We start from the raw sequence: 17,534 nt of genomic DNA, 5'->3' as shown, positions 1-17,534 counted from the left end.
GCTGAGTAATATCATTTTACTGAGACACAAAGGCCCAAGCAGTATTCCCTAAATAGACATTCAACAGAAAGACATAATATGGAAGCAGACCCACAGTGTTGTGTAATTGTTTGTACATTGGTATAATTCTGTAAAACACATGTAATGTGTATTTTTGGTTCATGCGATGATTAATAATCATACATATACACCGGGCAGTCATGTTTAAGGAAAGTGTCTACCATTCTGATCTGTATCTTTCCTTAAATTCTCAAGGTGATTAGCTAAACACAGGCACTGTGAAAGTGAAGTCATATCCTTAATACAAGTGTGGAACAAATTTTGTATGTAGCCCACAACATCCTGCCTGTCAAATTAAAATCATACTTATTTGTAAAACTTAAAAGTTGTCAGTTTGAAACAGATCATACCTGCTCCGAATGTTTGTAAAATTATAAACAAACAGTCCCATTTGCATTTTGTGCTCCCAGGAGTATGGTCCATGTCAAAGATGAGCAAGCCAGTTGCTGCCACTGATGATGAATCTTGCTTTAGAGGCTTTGGGCTTGTTGTTTGGTAGAAGTCCTCTGCATGGGCACATCAGGGTAATAGCTGCCTTCCTGGTTTCCAATCTTGTAAACATAGTATGGAAAGGCTAGCGTAGCACTTTCTCTGTTCTGCTGCTCAGAAAAACATGTTTGGACTGCTTCTGTGGTTCCTGCTGTTAAAGTCTTAGCAGAAGGAATGTGTCTAAATGGTAAATGCTTTGGAGAACGTGAGAGTGTATCAAAGAGGGGTGGGGGCACATTAGCTGTAAGTGTTCACAGATGTTAGTGAAAGTTCATCAGCTCTGTACTTGTGACTGGAAAAATATTTTCCTGGAAAGCCTTTAGCCACCGGAAGAGTGAGCCGCCATGCTTCCTTCTCGACTTATTTACTTGTGTTTTTGTGGCCTTGAGCGATGAAGCCAGACTTGGATTGAGAAAGGTCCCACAGAAATCACACTCAGACACATCCACTGCTCTGCTGGCTTCTCTTTACAGTCACATTTGAATTTTCTGTTTTTCTCTTTGTCATAGTATTGTTGATAGCGTTTTCTTGCTGTGGGCTGTGAGAATTGCTCCCCCTCAGTGACAAAGTATTACAGTCATGTGTAGCTTTACCCTCCATAAGGGTCATCAAATGGTATGTTGCCACTGAAAATAATTGCTGGGTGTGTCTTTGTGGAGCAGCTGCTTTTGTCCAGTAGCACCGTGTCTCCAGTAAGCCTGGCAGGCAGGCAGGCATGTGGTGACCTTGGCAAGTCCATGTTGAATTGAAATGTACACCAACTATTTCATAATAACTGTGGTTCTGCCAAGTCACACCCTCTTTCCTCTCTTCTCGATTCGGGCTGATTGGCTTGGAGACAAACAGACATAAACACGCTGCCTGTTGGCCCCTCCCTTCCTCAGGGGCAGCTGGGTAATAACACAAAAGTCAACCCCTGCTACCACCAAACCTCTCACATACTGGGCCACATATGCAGTATGTGAATAACTGTGTTTTTTTTTTTTTTTTGGTTTTCTTTTTATAAAGAATTGTTTAGATGGTAAGCATGGAAAAGTAGTTTTTTTGTTTTTGTTTTTTGCTGTGGAAATTACAGAATAATATTGATAGTCTTTTACTGGTATAACACTAACAGCACACCTAATGCTCTCCCCTTCCATAAGCGTCCAGTACATTTGTTTGCGTGTGCATGAACAAAAGTATAGTTGTGTCTATTCAACTCAATAAAATTAACTTTGCTTCTCTTCTGTCACTTTCATTACAGAGAAACCAGGTCCAGAGCGGAAGCGCATTAAAAAGGAGCCCACCAACACCCGGAAGGCGGGCTTGCCGTTTGGAATGGGGATGCCAGGGATCCGGGCCGGGTACCCCCTCTCTGAGCGGCAGCAGGTGGCCTTGCTCATGCAAATGACAGCTGAGGAGTCCGTCAACAGTCCAGGTGCGTGCTTATCATGGAGGCCACGTCTTCTGTGGACGGGTGGCAGACAAGGAAAGAGGAATTGGAGGGAGCGTTTTATGTAGACACTGTGTGCGTGTGTGCCGGAGCAGAATGAAGGTGGACTTAAAGAGAGAGAGTCAGTGGGAGGATGAGGCATGGAGCTGATTGTTTTTGTTTATTTTCTGGAAGTTGAGCACGTGCCTACTTTTTTTTTTTTTTTTTTTTTGGCCACATCTCGGTCATACTCTGCCTCTGGACAGGACCAGTTTTTTAATTAGAGCCTAGTTATACAAGCTAATCCACATTAATTCTCATTGCAGCTGCAATGTAAACTCATGCTGTCGGTGAAACTGGATGTTTTGTCAGCATAGTATTAGTCACATATTGGTTCATCTACAGTAGTGGAATTATTTTTCTAAAATACAGCATGGGACTGTCAAGGAAATGAAACTAACCCCCCCTCGTATTGCGTTAGTCTGGAACTAATGGTGCAATCTCAGCATCTGAGCCAAATCACAGCAGACATCCAGATGCAAAAGGCCCGCAAGCTTTTAGGTTTTGTTTATGTGTTATATTTCTTTTCCGCTGTTAGATGGTTATTCATTAAATTTACAACTTCCTTATGTCCTCTCAAATGGTTTATTTTTGCTAGACAAAATCATTTGACCGTAAATATATTTGATGCTTAAAATAGTATTTTTGTTGCAACAGTGTACTTTTTCTCTTACTTTTGACATTTGTGAAACAATTAGGTTGGTGCGGACCAATGCATAGCCACTTTTATTTGTATGTTAATTCCTTTTTTGCATGCCTGAAGGCACTGACATAGATTAAGTGAGTGCGTTTCAAATATCATTTGGGACAATAGCTATGCAAACTCAATAATGTAAATGTGATTAAGGCTTGGGTTTAATCTTGTAAATGTGATGAAATGAGCTCAAGTGAAGTAGGTCCAACCACCCTGCTGCTGACTGTTAGTGTAAGATTGCCCCCTTCTGGCTGTCAGCAGTTCAAACAAACAGTTATTCGTAGTAGAAGTAAGAACAAGTAACAATACAAGTTAATTGTGACATTTGAAACTGTTCTAGTGTTGCAGTAAAGTGTCCGTCTCCTACCCACAGACACAACACCAAAGCATCAGTCACAGTCCAGTCTGGGTCAGAAGGGAACGCCAAACTCTGCATCTAAAACCAAAGACAAAGTGAATAAACGGAATGAGAGAGGAGAGACTCGGCTGCACAGAGCAGCAATCCGTGGAGAGGTACGCCGCATCAAGGAGCTCATCAGCGAGGGAGCTGATGTGAATGTAAAAGACTTTGCAGGTAAGAAGCACTTTTATAGACTGTCCTGTAGTTCTCATGAGAAGTAATATATATGCATTCATATATTGTGTACATCTTTCTCAAAGTTATTCTTGTTATGTTTAGGCTGGACTGCATTGCATGAAGCGTGCAATAGGGGGTACTATGATGTGGCCAAGCAGCTGCTGGCAGCCGGAGCAGAGGTCAACACCAAGGGTCTGGATGATGACACCCCTCTACACGATGCATCCAACAATGGGCATTTCAAGGTAAAAAGAAAAAACCAACGGTTGTACCTTATTCATGGCTCATGCCTATGATCACATAATTGTAATGTCCGTGGTGCATTAACTTTCTGTCCTTTGACCTCTAAAATCCTAACCCACAAGAGGACTTGGTAATATCTCTTAAATTGCAATTTAAATTAATGAAACATCTTACTTTAATTTGTTTCAGGTGGTTAAGCTGCTTTTACGGTATGGAGGGGACCCACGTCAAAGCAACAGGAGAGGCGAAACACCACTGAAGGTTGCCAACTCTCCGACTATGCTGAACCTATTGCTGGGGAAAGGCACTTACACTTCAAGTGAAGAAAGTTCATCAGGTATGTAATACTGAATCTTTGACACATGGCATTAACATGCATCTTGTGTGATCCAGTCACAAGCAGACAGCTCTAAGTATTTCAGTTCACACCTAGTATTAAAATGTGTCTCCACGTGCATCTCCAGTGATCACCACAAACAAGAAGGAGAAATCAAAACAATACAGGTTTGGTCTGTTTCTTGGTGTGTTCCAGGCAACCAAATTGCCCAAAATGTTTGAAATACTTGGTGTTCCTGCAGTGTGACCCAGACCACATTTGTGTTCACCTTCTTAAAACAATGCGGCCACATTAGGTCCAAACCAACCTATTAAAGTCGTCTGATCGCAAACGTGTCCTCAGTGTGAATAGATGCATTCACACCTGTAACTTAGAGCTGTCCACTTGCAATCGTGTCACCCAAGGCACATGTTAATGTCAGGTATTAACAGGGCCTATGCGTCATTTAATTACATGACTGTTAGAAGTTATGTAAGTTATTCTTGTAGGTGGGGTTGTAAGTGGTAAACTAAATTGTGTATTGATTGTGCCTGTTTTTACTCTCCACAGAATCTTCGGAGGAGGAAGATGCCCCCTCGTTTGCCCCGTCCAGCTCTGTCGATGGCAATAACACAGACTCAGAGTTTGAGAAGGGCCTGAAGTTGAAAGGGAAAACCGTGGACCCTCCAAAATCTGCTGTCACACCCGTCAAAGATGAATACGAATTTGATGAGGATGATGAGGAGGAACGTGTTCCTCCTGTGGACGATAAACACCTCTTGAAAAAAGACTTCCGTAAGGACTCGATCAGCAAGGCCAACAGCTTCATCTCCATACCCAAAATGGAGGTCAAAACCTATTCCAAAAGCAACTCGCTCACACCAAAGAAAACTGTCAGGCGGATCATCTCTGACAGTAACAGTTCAGACGAGGATGATAGGACGTTGTGTTTCACGCCAGCGCCTACGCCACGGCAACAAGCCCAACAAACAAATACTAAGTCTAGAGACTCTGGCAGCATGAGCTCTAAACAACAGAAAGACAAGAATAAAGTCAAAAAGAAGCGGAAGAAGGAGAGTAAAAATAATGTCAGTAAAGAAGTCAGATTTGGTAAAGTGAATGACAAATTCTGTACATCTGATTCTGATTGTGGCGATATGGAGAGTGAGGATGACAAGGGCTCAAATAGTATAAAGGACTCTTCTGCTACGAGCCTGAAAGAATCCCCTGGCTTTAATGCATCCTCCTCCTCTTCCCATGGAAACTTGAACTCTCAGAAACAAGCACCATCATTAGCGGAACAGCATCCAAAGCAGTGGAGGACAGATGGGTGGAAGACTGTGTCATCTCCTACATGGTCAGATGTCAGTTCTCTCTCAGATTCAGTCAGAACAAGGCTGTCCAGTGAGTCTGACTACTCCTCTGCTGATTCCAGTGTAGAGTCAATAAAACAAGTTAAGAGGAAAGCACAGGAGAACAAAAAGAAGAATAACAATGTTCACAGTAACACAGTAGACAAGAAAAATTCTGAGCTGTACAAAAATCCCAGTGCAGACAGTGCAGTCTCCAAATCCGATATAGATGGTAAAGTGCTGAAAAAGCATAAAGTGAAGCACAAGCACAAAAATAAGGAAAAGGACAAAGCTCCTAGTCTGGTGCTTAATCAAGACATGAATGAGAAATTTGTCAAGAGCTATTCTTTTGACTTTGATGATTCAAGGCAGAAGTCCCTGATTGTCGAGTCCGAATCACCAGCTGAGAGCAAAGTCAAGTTATCCAAACATGAAAAAGACCATTCAAAAAAGGAGGACAGGCTTTCGAAAAGCAAGTCTGAGGATAAGGATTGGTCATCTGGGAAAGACCTGCATAGAACAGCAAAGGAAGAGAAAAATAAGAAAACAAAGGACTCCACCAAGGACAAGACAAATAAGGAGGAGAGGGAGAAGCCTGTAAAATCTGACAAGGATAGAAATGTCAAAGAGAAGGAGAAGCCCAAGGAGGATAAACAGAAAGCTCACAAAGAGGAGAAAAAGAAAAAGTCCAAGGAGAAGTCCTCCTCAAAGACAGACAGGAAGAGTGAGCAGAAGGAGGAAAAGCATCTAAAGGTTGACAAGGAGAAAAACACCAAGGAGGAGAAAGAGAAATGTAAAAAAGACAAAGCACAGAAGGAGGAGTCTGAGTATGAAGGCTATGACGTTAACAACCGCTTTCTCAACCTGGAGGACACAAAGCTCAGTGCCTCAGATGACCATCATGACAGGTGGGGCTCTGAGATGTCCTCCGACTCCTCCCTCTATGGAGATGACAGTTGGGATCCTCCTGTCAAAGAATACAAGGAATACAAAGCCAACAATGCTGTTAAACTAATTGTTGAGACTGTTAAGGAAGAGACGAGGAGGAAAGAAAACAAAGTCAAAGACAAGAAATCAGATCACAATGAGAAAAGATCAGAGAAAGAAGCCACTTCTAGGAAGAAAGACAAAGACTCTTCTGAGAAGACAAATGAGAAGAAAAAAGACTGGTCAGAAAAACAAAAATTAAACTCGAGTCACTCAGTAGAAAAAGAAAAGAAGCGTAAGGAGTCCACAGACGCAGTCAAAGATAAAAAAGACAAGGATTCTCTGGACAGCAGTCGAGACCGTAAAGACTCATATGAGTCCATGAAGGAAAGAAAGGACATAAAAATCAAACAGGAATCTATGAGAGATGAATATGGCAATGATACTTTCTTCAAAGACATTGATGGCGGTAAATCCTGTGATATCAGAGAAAGAAACCACTCTGGAAAGGAGAAAGAAAAGAAAGGTGAGGGAACAGAAAAGCGAGAAAAGACAAAAGTGGACAAACACAAAGAGAAAACAAAAGACAGAGGAGCTGATCAGGAGAAGGAGAAGAGTGAGAAAAGCTTCACAGAAAAACCAGTTAAGGAAAAGGATGCAGACCGGGGCACCAAAGACAAGAAGGAGGGAGCCAAAGACAAACACAAAGAGTCTCATGGCAAAGACAAAGATCGAAAGATGTCCTCAGAACAGACCAAGGACAAGAAAGAAAAGGCCTCTCAAGACAAACATGCTGATAGAGAGAAAGATTTCTTGGAGCTCAAGAAAGATGAAAGAAAAGAGAAGATCCGGGAGAAAACGTGGTACAAGATAGCTGACATATTCACTGATGAAAGTGATGATGATGAGGACAGCTACAATGGTGGTGTACTTGTGTCTGACTCCATCAGAAAAGACTCAACACCTGATCAGGATGAGCTGGATCACTTCCCTTCAGAAAAAGTGAGAAAATCTTCTGCAGAGGCTAAACATAACACTGAAAAGGCAAAAGACAAAGAGCACAAAGAAAAGAAGAAAGAAAAGGCCACATTTGACACAGGCAAAGAGAGGAAAGGCTCCCTGGAGAAACACAACAAAGACAAGAAAGATTCTGTAGATGCGAAACATAAGGAAAGAAAAGACAGAATGTCAGTGGACTCAAACCAAGAGAAGAAAAATAAGCAGAAGCTGCTGGACAAAAGGGACACCAGTGAGGAAAAGACAAAAAGCAAATACAAAGACAAGCTGGAACATTCTAAGGAAAGGAAACCCTCAAAAGGCAGTGGTGAGAATGAAAAATCCCTCTTGGAAAAATTGGAGGAAGAAGCTATGAATGACTATAAGGATGACTCCAATGACAAGAACAGTGAAATCTCTTCAGATAGCTTCACTGACAGAGGTCATGAGCCAGCTCTCACTAGTTACTATGACTCCATCAGTCTGACTGACGTGTCTGAGGACAGGAGAGACTCCCTGTCCATATCTACACCCCAGGACAAGTTCAGAGAGAAAGAAAGGCATCGACATTCCTCTTCATCTTCGTCCAAGAAAAGCCATGACAAGGAGAAAGAAAAGGTCAAGAAAGACAAAGGAGACAAACGTGACAAGACAGAGGAGATCAGAGAGTCCTACAGCCGCAGAGAGAGCCTACCTTTTGAGAAAGAGCCCATGCCTCTAGAGGCAGACCCTTACACATTCCCATATGGAGGTAAGGGAGACGGTGAAGATGACTTTGAGAAAACACTAGAATTTGAAAAAGAGATGTCCAAAAAGGACAAAGAGAAAACAACTGGCGTCATCAGTGACAGGATGAAGGACAAAAAGAAAAAGGAGAAACATAAGGAAAAAATGAAGGACGAGAAGAATAAGTACATCGATGGCTTTGGTTCATTTAAACACTCCAAAGAGGATGTGAAGTCAGGGTTGAAAGACTGCCCACAGGTCACTGTTCTGAAAGACAGGTCAAAAGAAGACAGTCCTAAATTTGATATGAAAAAAGACAGAAACCGGGATACATTGGACAAAGACAACAGAATGGACCACAGTAAATCTAAGGCTAAGGATGAAAATGAAAAGCTCACTCAGTCCAAAGACACAGTACGGAAAGATAATCGTCCACGAGAAAAACTGCTGGTGGATGGTGATTATCAAATGACAAGTTTTGGTCAGATGTTAAGTCTAAAAGACCAGGAGATTGAAGAGCGACACAAAAGACACAAGGAAAGGATGAAGCAGATGGAGAAACTAAGACCCAAGTCAGGTGACCCTAAACTGAAGGACAAAACAAAGTCCACAGAGGAAGTAAGGAAAAACCGCAATGAACTGTCATCAAAGAAATCCAACAGTCTGGAGTCTGGTCTTAAAGAGAAGAAGCTGAAGGATGTGGGTCTCCCGGCCCAGATGATGTCCCCAGGCAGGAAGTTCCAGCCTTCAGACAGTCAAAACTCAAAAGACTGGCTGGGTGGCCACCAAATGAAGGAACACCTCCCCGCTTCTCCCAGGCCAGATCAGAACAGGCCAACTGGTGTCCCCACACCAACATCTGTCATCTCTTGCCCCAGTTATGAGGAAGTAATGCAGACTCCACGTACCCCATCTTGTAGTGCAGAGGATTACCCTGATATTATATTGGATGGGTTGGACTGTCAGAACTCATCAGCTATGACTATGTCAATGAATGCCTGCTCCCCATCCTTCTTTGAAAGGTATTTACATGTGCAAACGTGCCACAGGCTTACTGTTTTGATCATTTATATGTTTTGTACTCTGTAGAATTGGGCATAGTTCCTAATGTTTTGTGTTTCTGTTTTCCACCCAGCAGGTACTCTAACTCCCAGAGTTTCCAGGAGGGCACCTGCCCTACACCTGCAAAGAACCTCCAGCTGCCACTTGTCAGCCGTTCTGCTTCATCAGACGTTCGCAGGCCTCTAGAGGATGAGTTCAAGGCTGAGGCTGACAAGTTCCTTCGGCAGCAGACTGATCCAGAGGCTGACTTTGATCCATCATCTTCCTCTCAAACTCTAGAGGACAAATCAGCAACAGTGGATAGGCTGGAGTGCCTGTCATCTTCCTATTTCTCCCCAATGGGAATGTTGTCCCCTCGGCGGGAACCAGCCCATCCAGCACCAGACGTGGCAGCACCAGCTCTTGCTGGCACTGAGGGCAATGAACACCTTCCCGAAAGTGTATACAGTTTCTTGCCCAAACCTTCTACACCAGTTCATAGACCAGACCCCCAGGAGCCGTGCTTTGACATCGCTGCACCACCAACTCCAGCTCCAGCTGCTTTGCCACCCCTGGACATTGATGACATCTCTGAGCCTCAACACAGTGAGCCTAACCTGGTCCTCTCAGATCTTCCCTCTGTCACGGAAGAACAGGAGCAGGAAGAGGAGGATGAAGAAGAGGACGACGATGAGGAAGAAGGTGATATGGACGAGAGGGATGATGGAGACCACTGTGCAGTGGAAGAGCCGGAGCAAACAAGGGAGCCATGTTCCTTCTCCCCTCAAGTTGAGGACCCTCTGAGGAAGACCTGGCCTGCAGAGTCTCCAGACCAACAGGATCCTGAAGTCCACCAGCTCTCCCCCACGCACTCTGCACCCAACCAAGGAGAGAACTGTTTTGATCACAGCATGGGCTGGAATCCTGATATGGACCTCAAATCTCCCCACAGGACATACGGGGAGATAGAAGCTGCTGTCTCCAAAATAACCAGTCCTTACTCCCATTCAGACAGCGACATGCAGCACTTATCTGGACACCCCTCTGTCACTTCTCCTTATACCTGGAACAGGTGGCACAAAGAAGACCCAGAAGACTTTGATGAGCAGAAGGAGCCTGTTACTGACATCCCCTCTCCAGAGAGGCGTGACACAGCTATTGACGGCGAACCCAACTATTTAAACACCTCAGCCTCCTCCAATAGGCTGGAGTCTTTCTTCCAGGACTGCAACAAACCCAGCATCGAGGATAGTCACCAGATGGACACAGAGTCAACATGTGTAGAACCAGACAGCAGACAGAGTACACACAGCTTCAGTGCTACCACTGATGGCCCCATGGCTCCAACTGTGGGCCCCGAGCCTGTGGTGCCATGGGCAGACCCATTCTCGGCTGATGCAGATGAACTGGACGACCTTGGACCATTCTCCTTGCCTGACCTACCACTACCAGACAAGTCAGAAGAAGCTGAGGCTCGAGACCCTGAACTCGCTGACCACAACAAAACTGTGCCGACCCACATCAGGCACACTATTACAGACAGAGATGATCCAGACATAATGGAGGTGGACCTACCAAGCCTGGCTAAGACTTCATGCCCTGCTGGAGACCTAGGTTTGGCAGAACCTACGGGACAAGATTTAGTTGTACCGTCACCACATGCCAACTTCCAGCAAGAGTTGGACCCTGAGCCTCAGAGTGTACCAGTCAACAGCTCTCTGTCTCTTACTCAACAACAGGAAAGAAAAGGACCTTATGGAGGACATGATGAGTCGGATCCCAGTATGTTGTATTCATCTGCAAAACCAGATGCCATTCAGCAACATCACATACAGATGCACTCCCTCACCGAGTCACTGCAGTTACCCTTGGATTCAGTGTCTGCTGTCAAGTCAGAAGTGAGACAGGAGGAGATGTCTGAGCCTGTAGCAGAATCTGTGACTTGCAGTCCTCTTCCGCAGCCTCCAGTGGCAGTCAGCCTTTCCAGCACAGTGGAACTACCAGACGCTCAGGAGACCCCATCTAAGCTAACATCGGTAACCCTGACCACTGTGTCCACCACTGTAGACATCCCCAAGAAGGTGGATGAAATCCCACAAAGGATGACCCGCAATCGCGCCAAGAACAATCCCTCCGCTGCTGCTGTCCCTCCTACCTCCAGCTTAATAACCTCATCTGGCACTGCCACCCCTGTAACAACTAGTCCAGCAGTGAGCATTAACCCCATTCCTACTAGAACTCCAACACCCACCTCAGCCTCTTCTTTCTCAGCTCTGAAGAAAGACAAAGAATCTGTGCTTAGTGTCTCCTCTACTGCATCTAATTCAACCCTAGCGGTGTCTGCGCCTACTTCTGTGACAACTTCTGTGGTTCTCAGTAAGACAACTAAAGGACGGCCACTTCCTGTGGATGACGAGGAGTCTCATACCCAGCACCCACGGAAGAGGAAATTTCCACGTTCTGCTGGGCAGCAGGTCCAGGTTCAGCTAGTAAACACAGCAATGCAGCAGACCAGGGAAATGATTCAGCAGACTTTGGCTGTAGTAGTAAATGCCATCAAGCTGGACGATATTGAGCCCTACCACAGTGACCGTTCAAACCCTTACTTTGAGTACCTGCAGATCAGGAAGAAGATTGAGGAAAAGAGGAAGATTCTGTGCTACATCACCCCACAGGCCCCACAGTGTTACGCTGAATATGTGACCTACACCGGCTCCTACCTGCTGGATGGCAAGCCCCTCAGCAAGCTTCACATCCCTGTGGTAAGTTACCCTGTAATGCAATTCAAGATGCAAGGGTTTTCTTTCTAGACATAAATACTGTATCTTACTGTATAAATATAAAAGAAAACTTGATGTATGATGATGTATTTGCTCATCAGATTGCCCCACCTCCATCGCTGTCAGAACCTCTGAAAGAGCTCTTCAGACAACAGGAGGCAGTAAGAGGAAAGCTCAGGTTGCAACACAGCATAGAACGGGTAAGAAATGTACACCCAGGATAAATGAATGTTTTTTTACGCATCTCATTTTTTGGGATTATTTTCTGTCCTTAATTCACTTATTGCTCACTCTGTGTCCTGCTTTCATACATAGAGCTACATACGTGTGCACTGAAGGCTATGAGCACTTCTTTGATGCAGGATCAAAGCCTGTTTTTAATAGAAATGCTACTGAAATCTGCTTACCCCCTCCTAGTTTAAGCTAGATAGAAGTACAGACACAAGCCTGTTTCATCTCTCTCTCTACTTAAGTGATAACCATTTCTGCAAAACATACATTCTGCTTTGTTGATGAAGAACCATTTTAACTATTAACCTCACCAACCAGCCCATTGGTCAGCCTGATGTTCCAGCTATATGTCTGACATACATTTTCTTTCTCTCTTTTGCTTACTGTTTACAGGAAAAGCTGATTGTTTCATGTGAGCAAGAGGTTTTAAGGGTCCATTGCAGAGCAGCCAGGACAATAGCCAATCAGGCTGTGCCATTCAGCGCTTGCACCATGCTGTTGGACTCTGAAGTATACAATATGCCATCAGAGAGCCAGGTAGGAAATGTATAAATATGCACTTCAAGTCAGTCGTAACTGATTATTAGAGGCAGCCAATTATTATTTTATCCATTACTTAATCTACATTGTGACGTGGTCTGTGTTTTCAGGGTGATGAAAACAAATCTGTGAGAGATCGCTTCAACGCTCGTCAGTTTATTTCCTGGATCCAGGATGTGGATGATAAATATGACCGCATGAAGGTAAGCATCAGCACTCTGCAATGATTCGATAAGTGCTGTGATGTCCTCAGTTAAAGGCACTGATACCATAATCTGTGCATGTACGAAGTGCGTTTATACTTTGCTTCTCCTCCCCCAGACGTGTTTATTGATGCGGCAACAACATGAGGCAGCAGCCCTCAATGCAGTGCAAAGGATGGAGTGGCAGTTGAAGGTTCAAGAGCTGGACCCAGCAGGGCACAAGTCCCTCTGTGTCAACGAAGTCCCGTCCTTCTACGTGCCAATGGTCGATGTCAATGACGACTTTGTCCTGCTGCCTGCATGACACACCTGTGCTCACAGATAGAGAGCAAACTTCGTCTGAATCACTTCTTCTCAAAGAGACTTCGTTGAACAGAACGAATGGAAAGGGCTAGCAAGTTTGACAGAGGACTTTAGATAAGAAAAAATTATATTCTATAGAAAACGTAAAGATGAAAAACTTGCTCTCAATTCCCTTCCGTGAAGAAGGAAACATGTTTTTACTGGGGAAAAAGAAAATTCACAACTTGCACTTTCATCCTCAAAGTTTTTACGCTTTTGTTTGATCAGAGTGTGAGAAGCAGAAACAGTTTTTGCTTTGAGGCTCTGACATCGGGACACAGCTCCTCAGCGCTCAGTTACGGTGAGACCGGGGACAGAGATATATTTTCTGCGTTCATTTTTGGTCCCTGCTTCAATAGACCCACCACCACCACTGGGAGGAGGTATCAGAAAAGAGCTCTCCCAGCAGTGTGGTGCCTGTCCTGGGGGAGGACTGAGGAGAAGCCACCCCTGTTGACCCAGGGCTCCTGGTGGGCCAGGAGAACTAGACCGAGTCCAGCGCTGACCCAGAGGAAGTCAGCAGAGTTGTGGTGCATCATGTGGATCTTCATTGTGTATCTACAGCAAGACAGCTGGGATGGACAGACCACGAAGCTAGAACCAGCCGCTGATGTTTTTGGAGCTATAAGATAGTACACCCAGAGGACGTCCTCTTGGTTCACTGCACCAGGCCTGGCTATACAGTAGTGCGACAGAGCCTGCAGAAAGTCGGGATACAGCAGAGGGTTAGCGATGTGTGTGCACGTCAGGGCCCAGTGTCTGAGAGGAAGAGACTGACCCTGCAGCTTCTCAGCCTGGCTAAACAGAAGAGGACAGGCATGGATCGCTGAGGACAGACCGGAGTGTTCCTCAGCCACCCTGCTTGCTCCGACACGAACACATCAGACCGCCATGGACTGCAAAAACACCACAGGACAACCAGAAGAAACAAACATAACGAATGTTGAGATTCAAAGAGACTATTGAGAAATTGTGGTTTGACAGGAGGAGAGAAATATTGTTTTTGTCTATTTCTTTACTTGGGCATTTCATTGTTTCTGAGGAAGTGACTTGAAACACTACAGAGCCAATATTAGTTTAATGGAAAAAAAAACAAAAGAAAACTGAAAAAAAGTTGTATTCCGTAAATTATGTACAGTTTTTATATTCGTTAACCAATGTATTCTTGCTGCCTTCTAGATAATTTATTTTGCCACACATTACTGCACAGTTGTAAATAACCTATGTACTGTAATATCACTCAGTTAAGTGTAAAGAAAAAACATAAAAGAAATAAAAATTATCTTTTTATGTACAGTTCACTTTTGGGCAGCACTTTCCCCCCTTCATATCCATGGGCCAAAATGTGTACATGATTCTGTCAGTATTTGAAAGACTCCAGTGCACAGTTGTATAATCCCATCTCTAGATTCAGTCCAGGGTTAGGTAAGGCATCTCACCTGGACTTGGATCACCACAACACGTAAATAGCTGACAGAGAACAGGTCTGGATTCAACTGGCCTCCCACAGGCCAACCACCATATAGTCCCTCAGATGTAGCAGAATAATTGTTGAGGATTTATTTAAAGAATAGACAGAGGATTATTATTCATTGCTTTACTACACAATTATATCTGAAAAATTTCAAACCAAGAAAATGCCTTTTTCAGTGAAAAAAAAAAATGTACTCATTGTTGGGCAAAGTCACATAGATATATATTGGTGGGATGAAAGTTAGAGAAATGTCATCCTCAAGCGATACCACCTTGTTAATGTAGTATGGTTTCAAATTCATTTTCCTTGTTTTTAATTTACAAAAATTGGACTAAAATCATTTCTAATCATCACAAAACATCATTGTCCAAAACCAACAAGACACGGGTCTTTCAGCTTTTCATCACGTTCTGTTCTCCCAGTTTGTCTGCTTTTCAGCTTAAAAAGACTGAAGAGTTGTAACAGTCTCTGAAAGGTTTAATTCCATACTGACTTTTAACATTATTTTGTCAGTCTGTCTGCCCCTTGTCCCAGTAATGGAGAGCAGCTTATTTTTCTTGGTGCTGTTCCAACTTTACTCACTGGATGGCGCCATGGCTCAGTGTGTCAGAAAATTCAAGAACATCTTTTGGCTTTGCATGAGACCTGTGGCCTTTCACACAAATGGGTGTTTTTAAATATATTTTAATTTTATTACAGACCATAGGGAGTTTAATTCCCTTAGTTTGGTAGTGAAATAATAATAGGCTCAAAAAAAAAATCTTTAGCTCCAGTCAAATTAGCCATCTAATTTTTATCAGTGTTTAATATACAAGGGGTTTGGCTTGTGTTGTCAGGGATTTTAAATGTTAGGTTACTTCCTCATATTACTCTGTTGTGTGGTGACATTTGCCATGATTATGTTCTTGTGTCAGGCCCAAGCAGACAGTTACGAGACTTAAATCTTCTCAGAATGAACCAAAAAGTGAACAGACATTAACACAAACAGTGGAGGGGAAAGAAATAGCTTAATTTTGAATAGACCGATTTTTTTTTCTTACTGTCCTCAGTTCAGAATCCCATTGAAATGCTGATTTGTGATGACTTGTATTGATTCTCTATTTTTTAGTGGGTCTTGGTTTTGAAAAGCTTTCCCGACCTACCACATAGGCTGCCTGTCTGTGTGTGAGAGCTGCTCATGTATCCTGATGGCAATATTATCTGAAACTTTTAAGTTATTTACACACTGTCAGTCAGCATAGCTGTGTATGGTATGTCTAGTCAAGTGCAATGGTTGTTGCTATTACACTGTGCAGACAAGGTGGCTAGATGTATAGTCCTGGATAGTTTTTGAGAGATACACACATCCTGGTTGGTATACATACATATTTGGATACAAATAGCCAGAAATTTGGTTTTTAAACCCCGGTTTGTCTTGATTTTTGTTTTTATTTTGTTGTTGGTTTCTTACAGTTTTTGGGAAGAGGGATAATGGGTGTCTTTTGTTCACAGAATCCTTGTGTGTTTTTTTTTTTTAGCTCAGTGTATGTAGTTTTGAATGTTGTGTTTATCCTAGGGGTTTTTTTGTTCCTAATTAAAGCGTAAACACCAGTAACATGTCAATCACGTTGCTTATCGAGCAGAATGTATACCGTTACTATGCCCTGACCGACAACACCCTCTCACTATTGTTTACAACACATCAAGTGTGTTTCCGTTTCATGTGTCACCTTTTTAACGATTTGAGCCCTGCCTTTGTTTTTACTTCTGTAATCAGTCATTTATTTGAACCACAAAGGCTTGAAATGGTGATGGTTGACACAGCTGGCAGGCGATCTCTCCCCTGGTCTGCGGTACACCGCTGCACAGAGCAATAGACTAAACACATCCATCCGCTTTGATTCTCCAGTGTGAATACTTAGCTAACAAAAGAGTGAATTCTGGATAAATTGAATACAGACACAAACACACATCAGTCCTCAGATGCACAGTAGAGCACTTGGCCGTGGTGATACAGATGCTAGCCTGACACCACCTCAGTCAGCAACATATTACCTCTACTCTCCTCACATTCACTCATGATGTTTATTTTAGATTTGTTATTTGTTGTTTTTTTTTTCTTACTGGACATAAATATACATAATTGCTATTTTTTCATTATATAGAATCACGATTTCAAGCCTTTTTTCTAGTTTTCTTTTGTTTTCTTTTGTTTTTGTTTTTTTTAATTAAAACCCAGACTGTAGCTGTTTCTTTGTTCCTTTTTTTTTTTTTTTAGAATGGAAAATGACTAATAAAAAGCATGGAGAACTACTCTTTAAATGGTGAGAAATAACCTATTTATTATCTTTTTGTTTTTTCTGACACCTGTGGTATGTTTTGAGTTTGAAGTTGGTCTCCGCTGTGTAAATTTTCCTCCTTGTAATGCGTGAAAGAGACATACTGTACATAGCTCTGTAAATAAAACCTCCCAGGACGTTTTGCACCCTCCTCTTTGTACTAGTCTGAAAAATTGCGTAGAATGTGGGGTTCTAACAGCAACGAGCTGCGTGCGCTCGCTGCAGGTGATTATGATGTAACAATGTAACATTTTTTTTATTTGTACAATGTAGTTTATTTGTGTACATATTGTTGGAGCAGCTAAGGGGGAGGGAGGTGGGGGGTGGAGCGGGGTGGGGTTGGGTGTATTGGGCGGGGGGGGGGGAGGGGTTGTTGATGCTATCGTCAGTGCTGTAACAGAAATCCAGTACTTTCACCTCTAGCTGTTGTTGATTTCCTGCAAAAAGAAAAACAAAAACAAAAAAAAAAGGAAGAAAAAAGACATTAAAAAAAAATAAAAACGAGAGAACCGGAAAATGAGGATGGATGGCAAAAAAAGACTAAAACTGAAAAGTAAAAATTCTAAATTGTTATTTTCTACAGTTGCATGTACAGAGAGCGCGAGAACTGCTGTTGTTCCTCAGAGATTATGTTCGTTAATAAAATTTTGAAATATTACCAGCCGCCCTCTTCTTCTTGGTTTTGTGTTGGCATTGTTTGTCATGATGTTAAAGCTGTATTGTATTGTATTGTATCTTTTCTGATATGTACATA

The 17,534-nt window shown here is 43.0% G+C and overlaps 1 protein-coding gene across 2 annotated transcripts in view; it reads left to right on the top strand.

Moving 5' to 3' along the window:
• ankrd11 (ankyrin repeat domain 11) overlaps positions 1-17,091 on the top strand; it is a 95,320-nt gene extending 78,229 nt beyond the window's left edge. The window contains exons 5-14 of one of the 2 annotated variants that reach the window (XM_041042474.1): positions 1,793-1,966; positions 3,088-3,288; positions 3,394-3,536; positions 3,724-3,871; positions 4,421-8,873; positions 8,990-11,654; positions 11,774-11,872; positions 12,297-12,440; positions 12,554-12,646; positions 12,765-17,091. In XM_041042474.1, the coding sequence (XP_040898408.1) occupies positions 1,793-1,966; positions 3,088-3,288; positions 3,394-3,536; positions 3,724-3,871; positions 4,421-8,873; positions 8,990-11,654; positions 11,774-11,872; positions 12,297-12,440; positions 12,554-12,646; positions 12,765-12,950 (8,306 nt within the window). In that variant the 3' untranslated portion in view covers positions 12,951-17,091. Of the gene's footprint in view, positions 1-1,792; positions 1,967-3,087; positions 3,289-3,393; positions 3,537-3,723; positions 3,872-4,420; positions 8,874-8,986; positions 11,655-11,773; positions 11,873-12,296; positions 12,441-12,553; positions 12,647-12,764 lie in introns of both variants that reach the window. The other variant, XM_041042464.1, reaches the window with a different exon arrangement.
• The last annotated feature ends 443 nt before the right edge of the window (positions 17,092-17,534 follow it).

Source organism: Toxotes jaculatrix, chromosome 1 (genome assembly GCF_017976425.1).
Source record: "Toxotes jaculatrix isolate fToxJac2 chromosome 1, fToxJac2.pri, whole genome shotgun sequence".
NCBI lineage: Eukaryota > Metazoa > Chordata > Actinopteri > Toxotidae > Toxotes > Toxotes jaculatrix.
The sequence above is the reverse complement of the archived record's forward strand: the minus strand, read 5'-3'. Positions and strand labels throughout refer to the sequence as shown.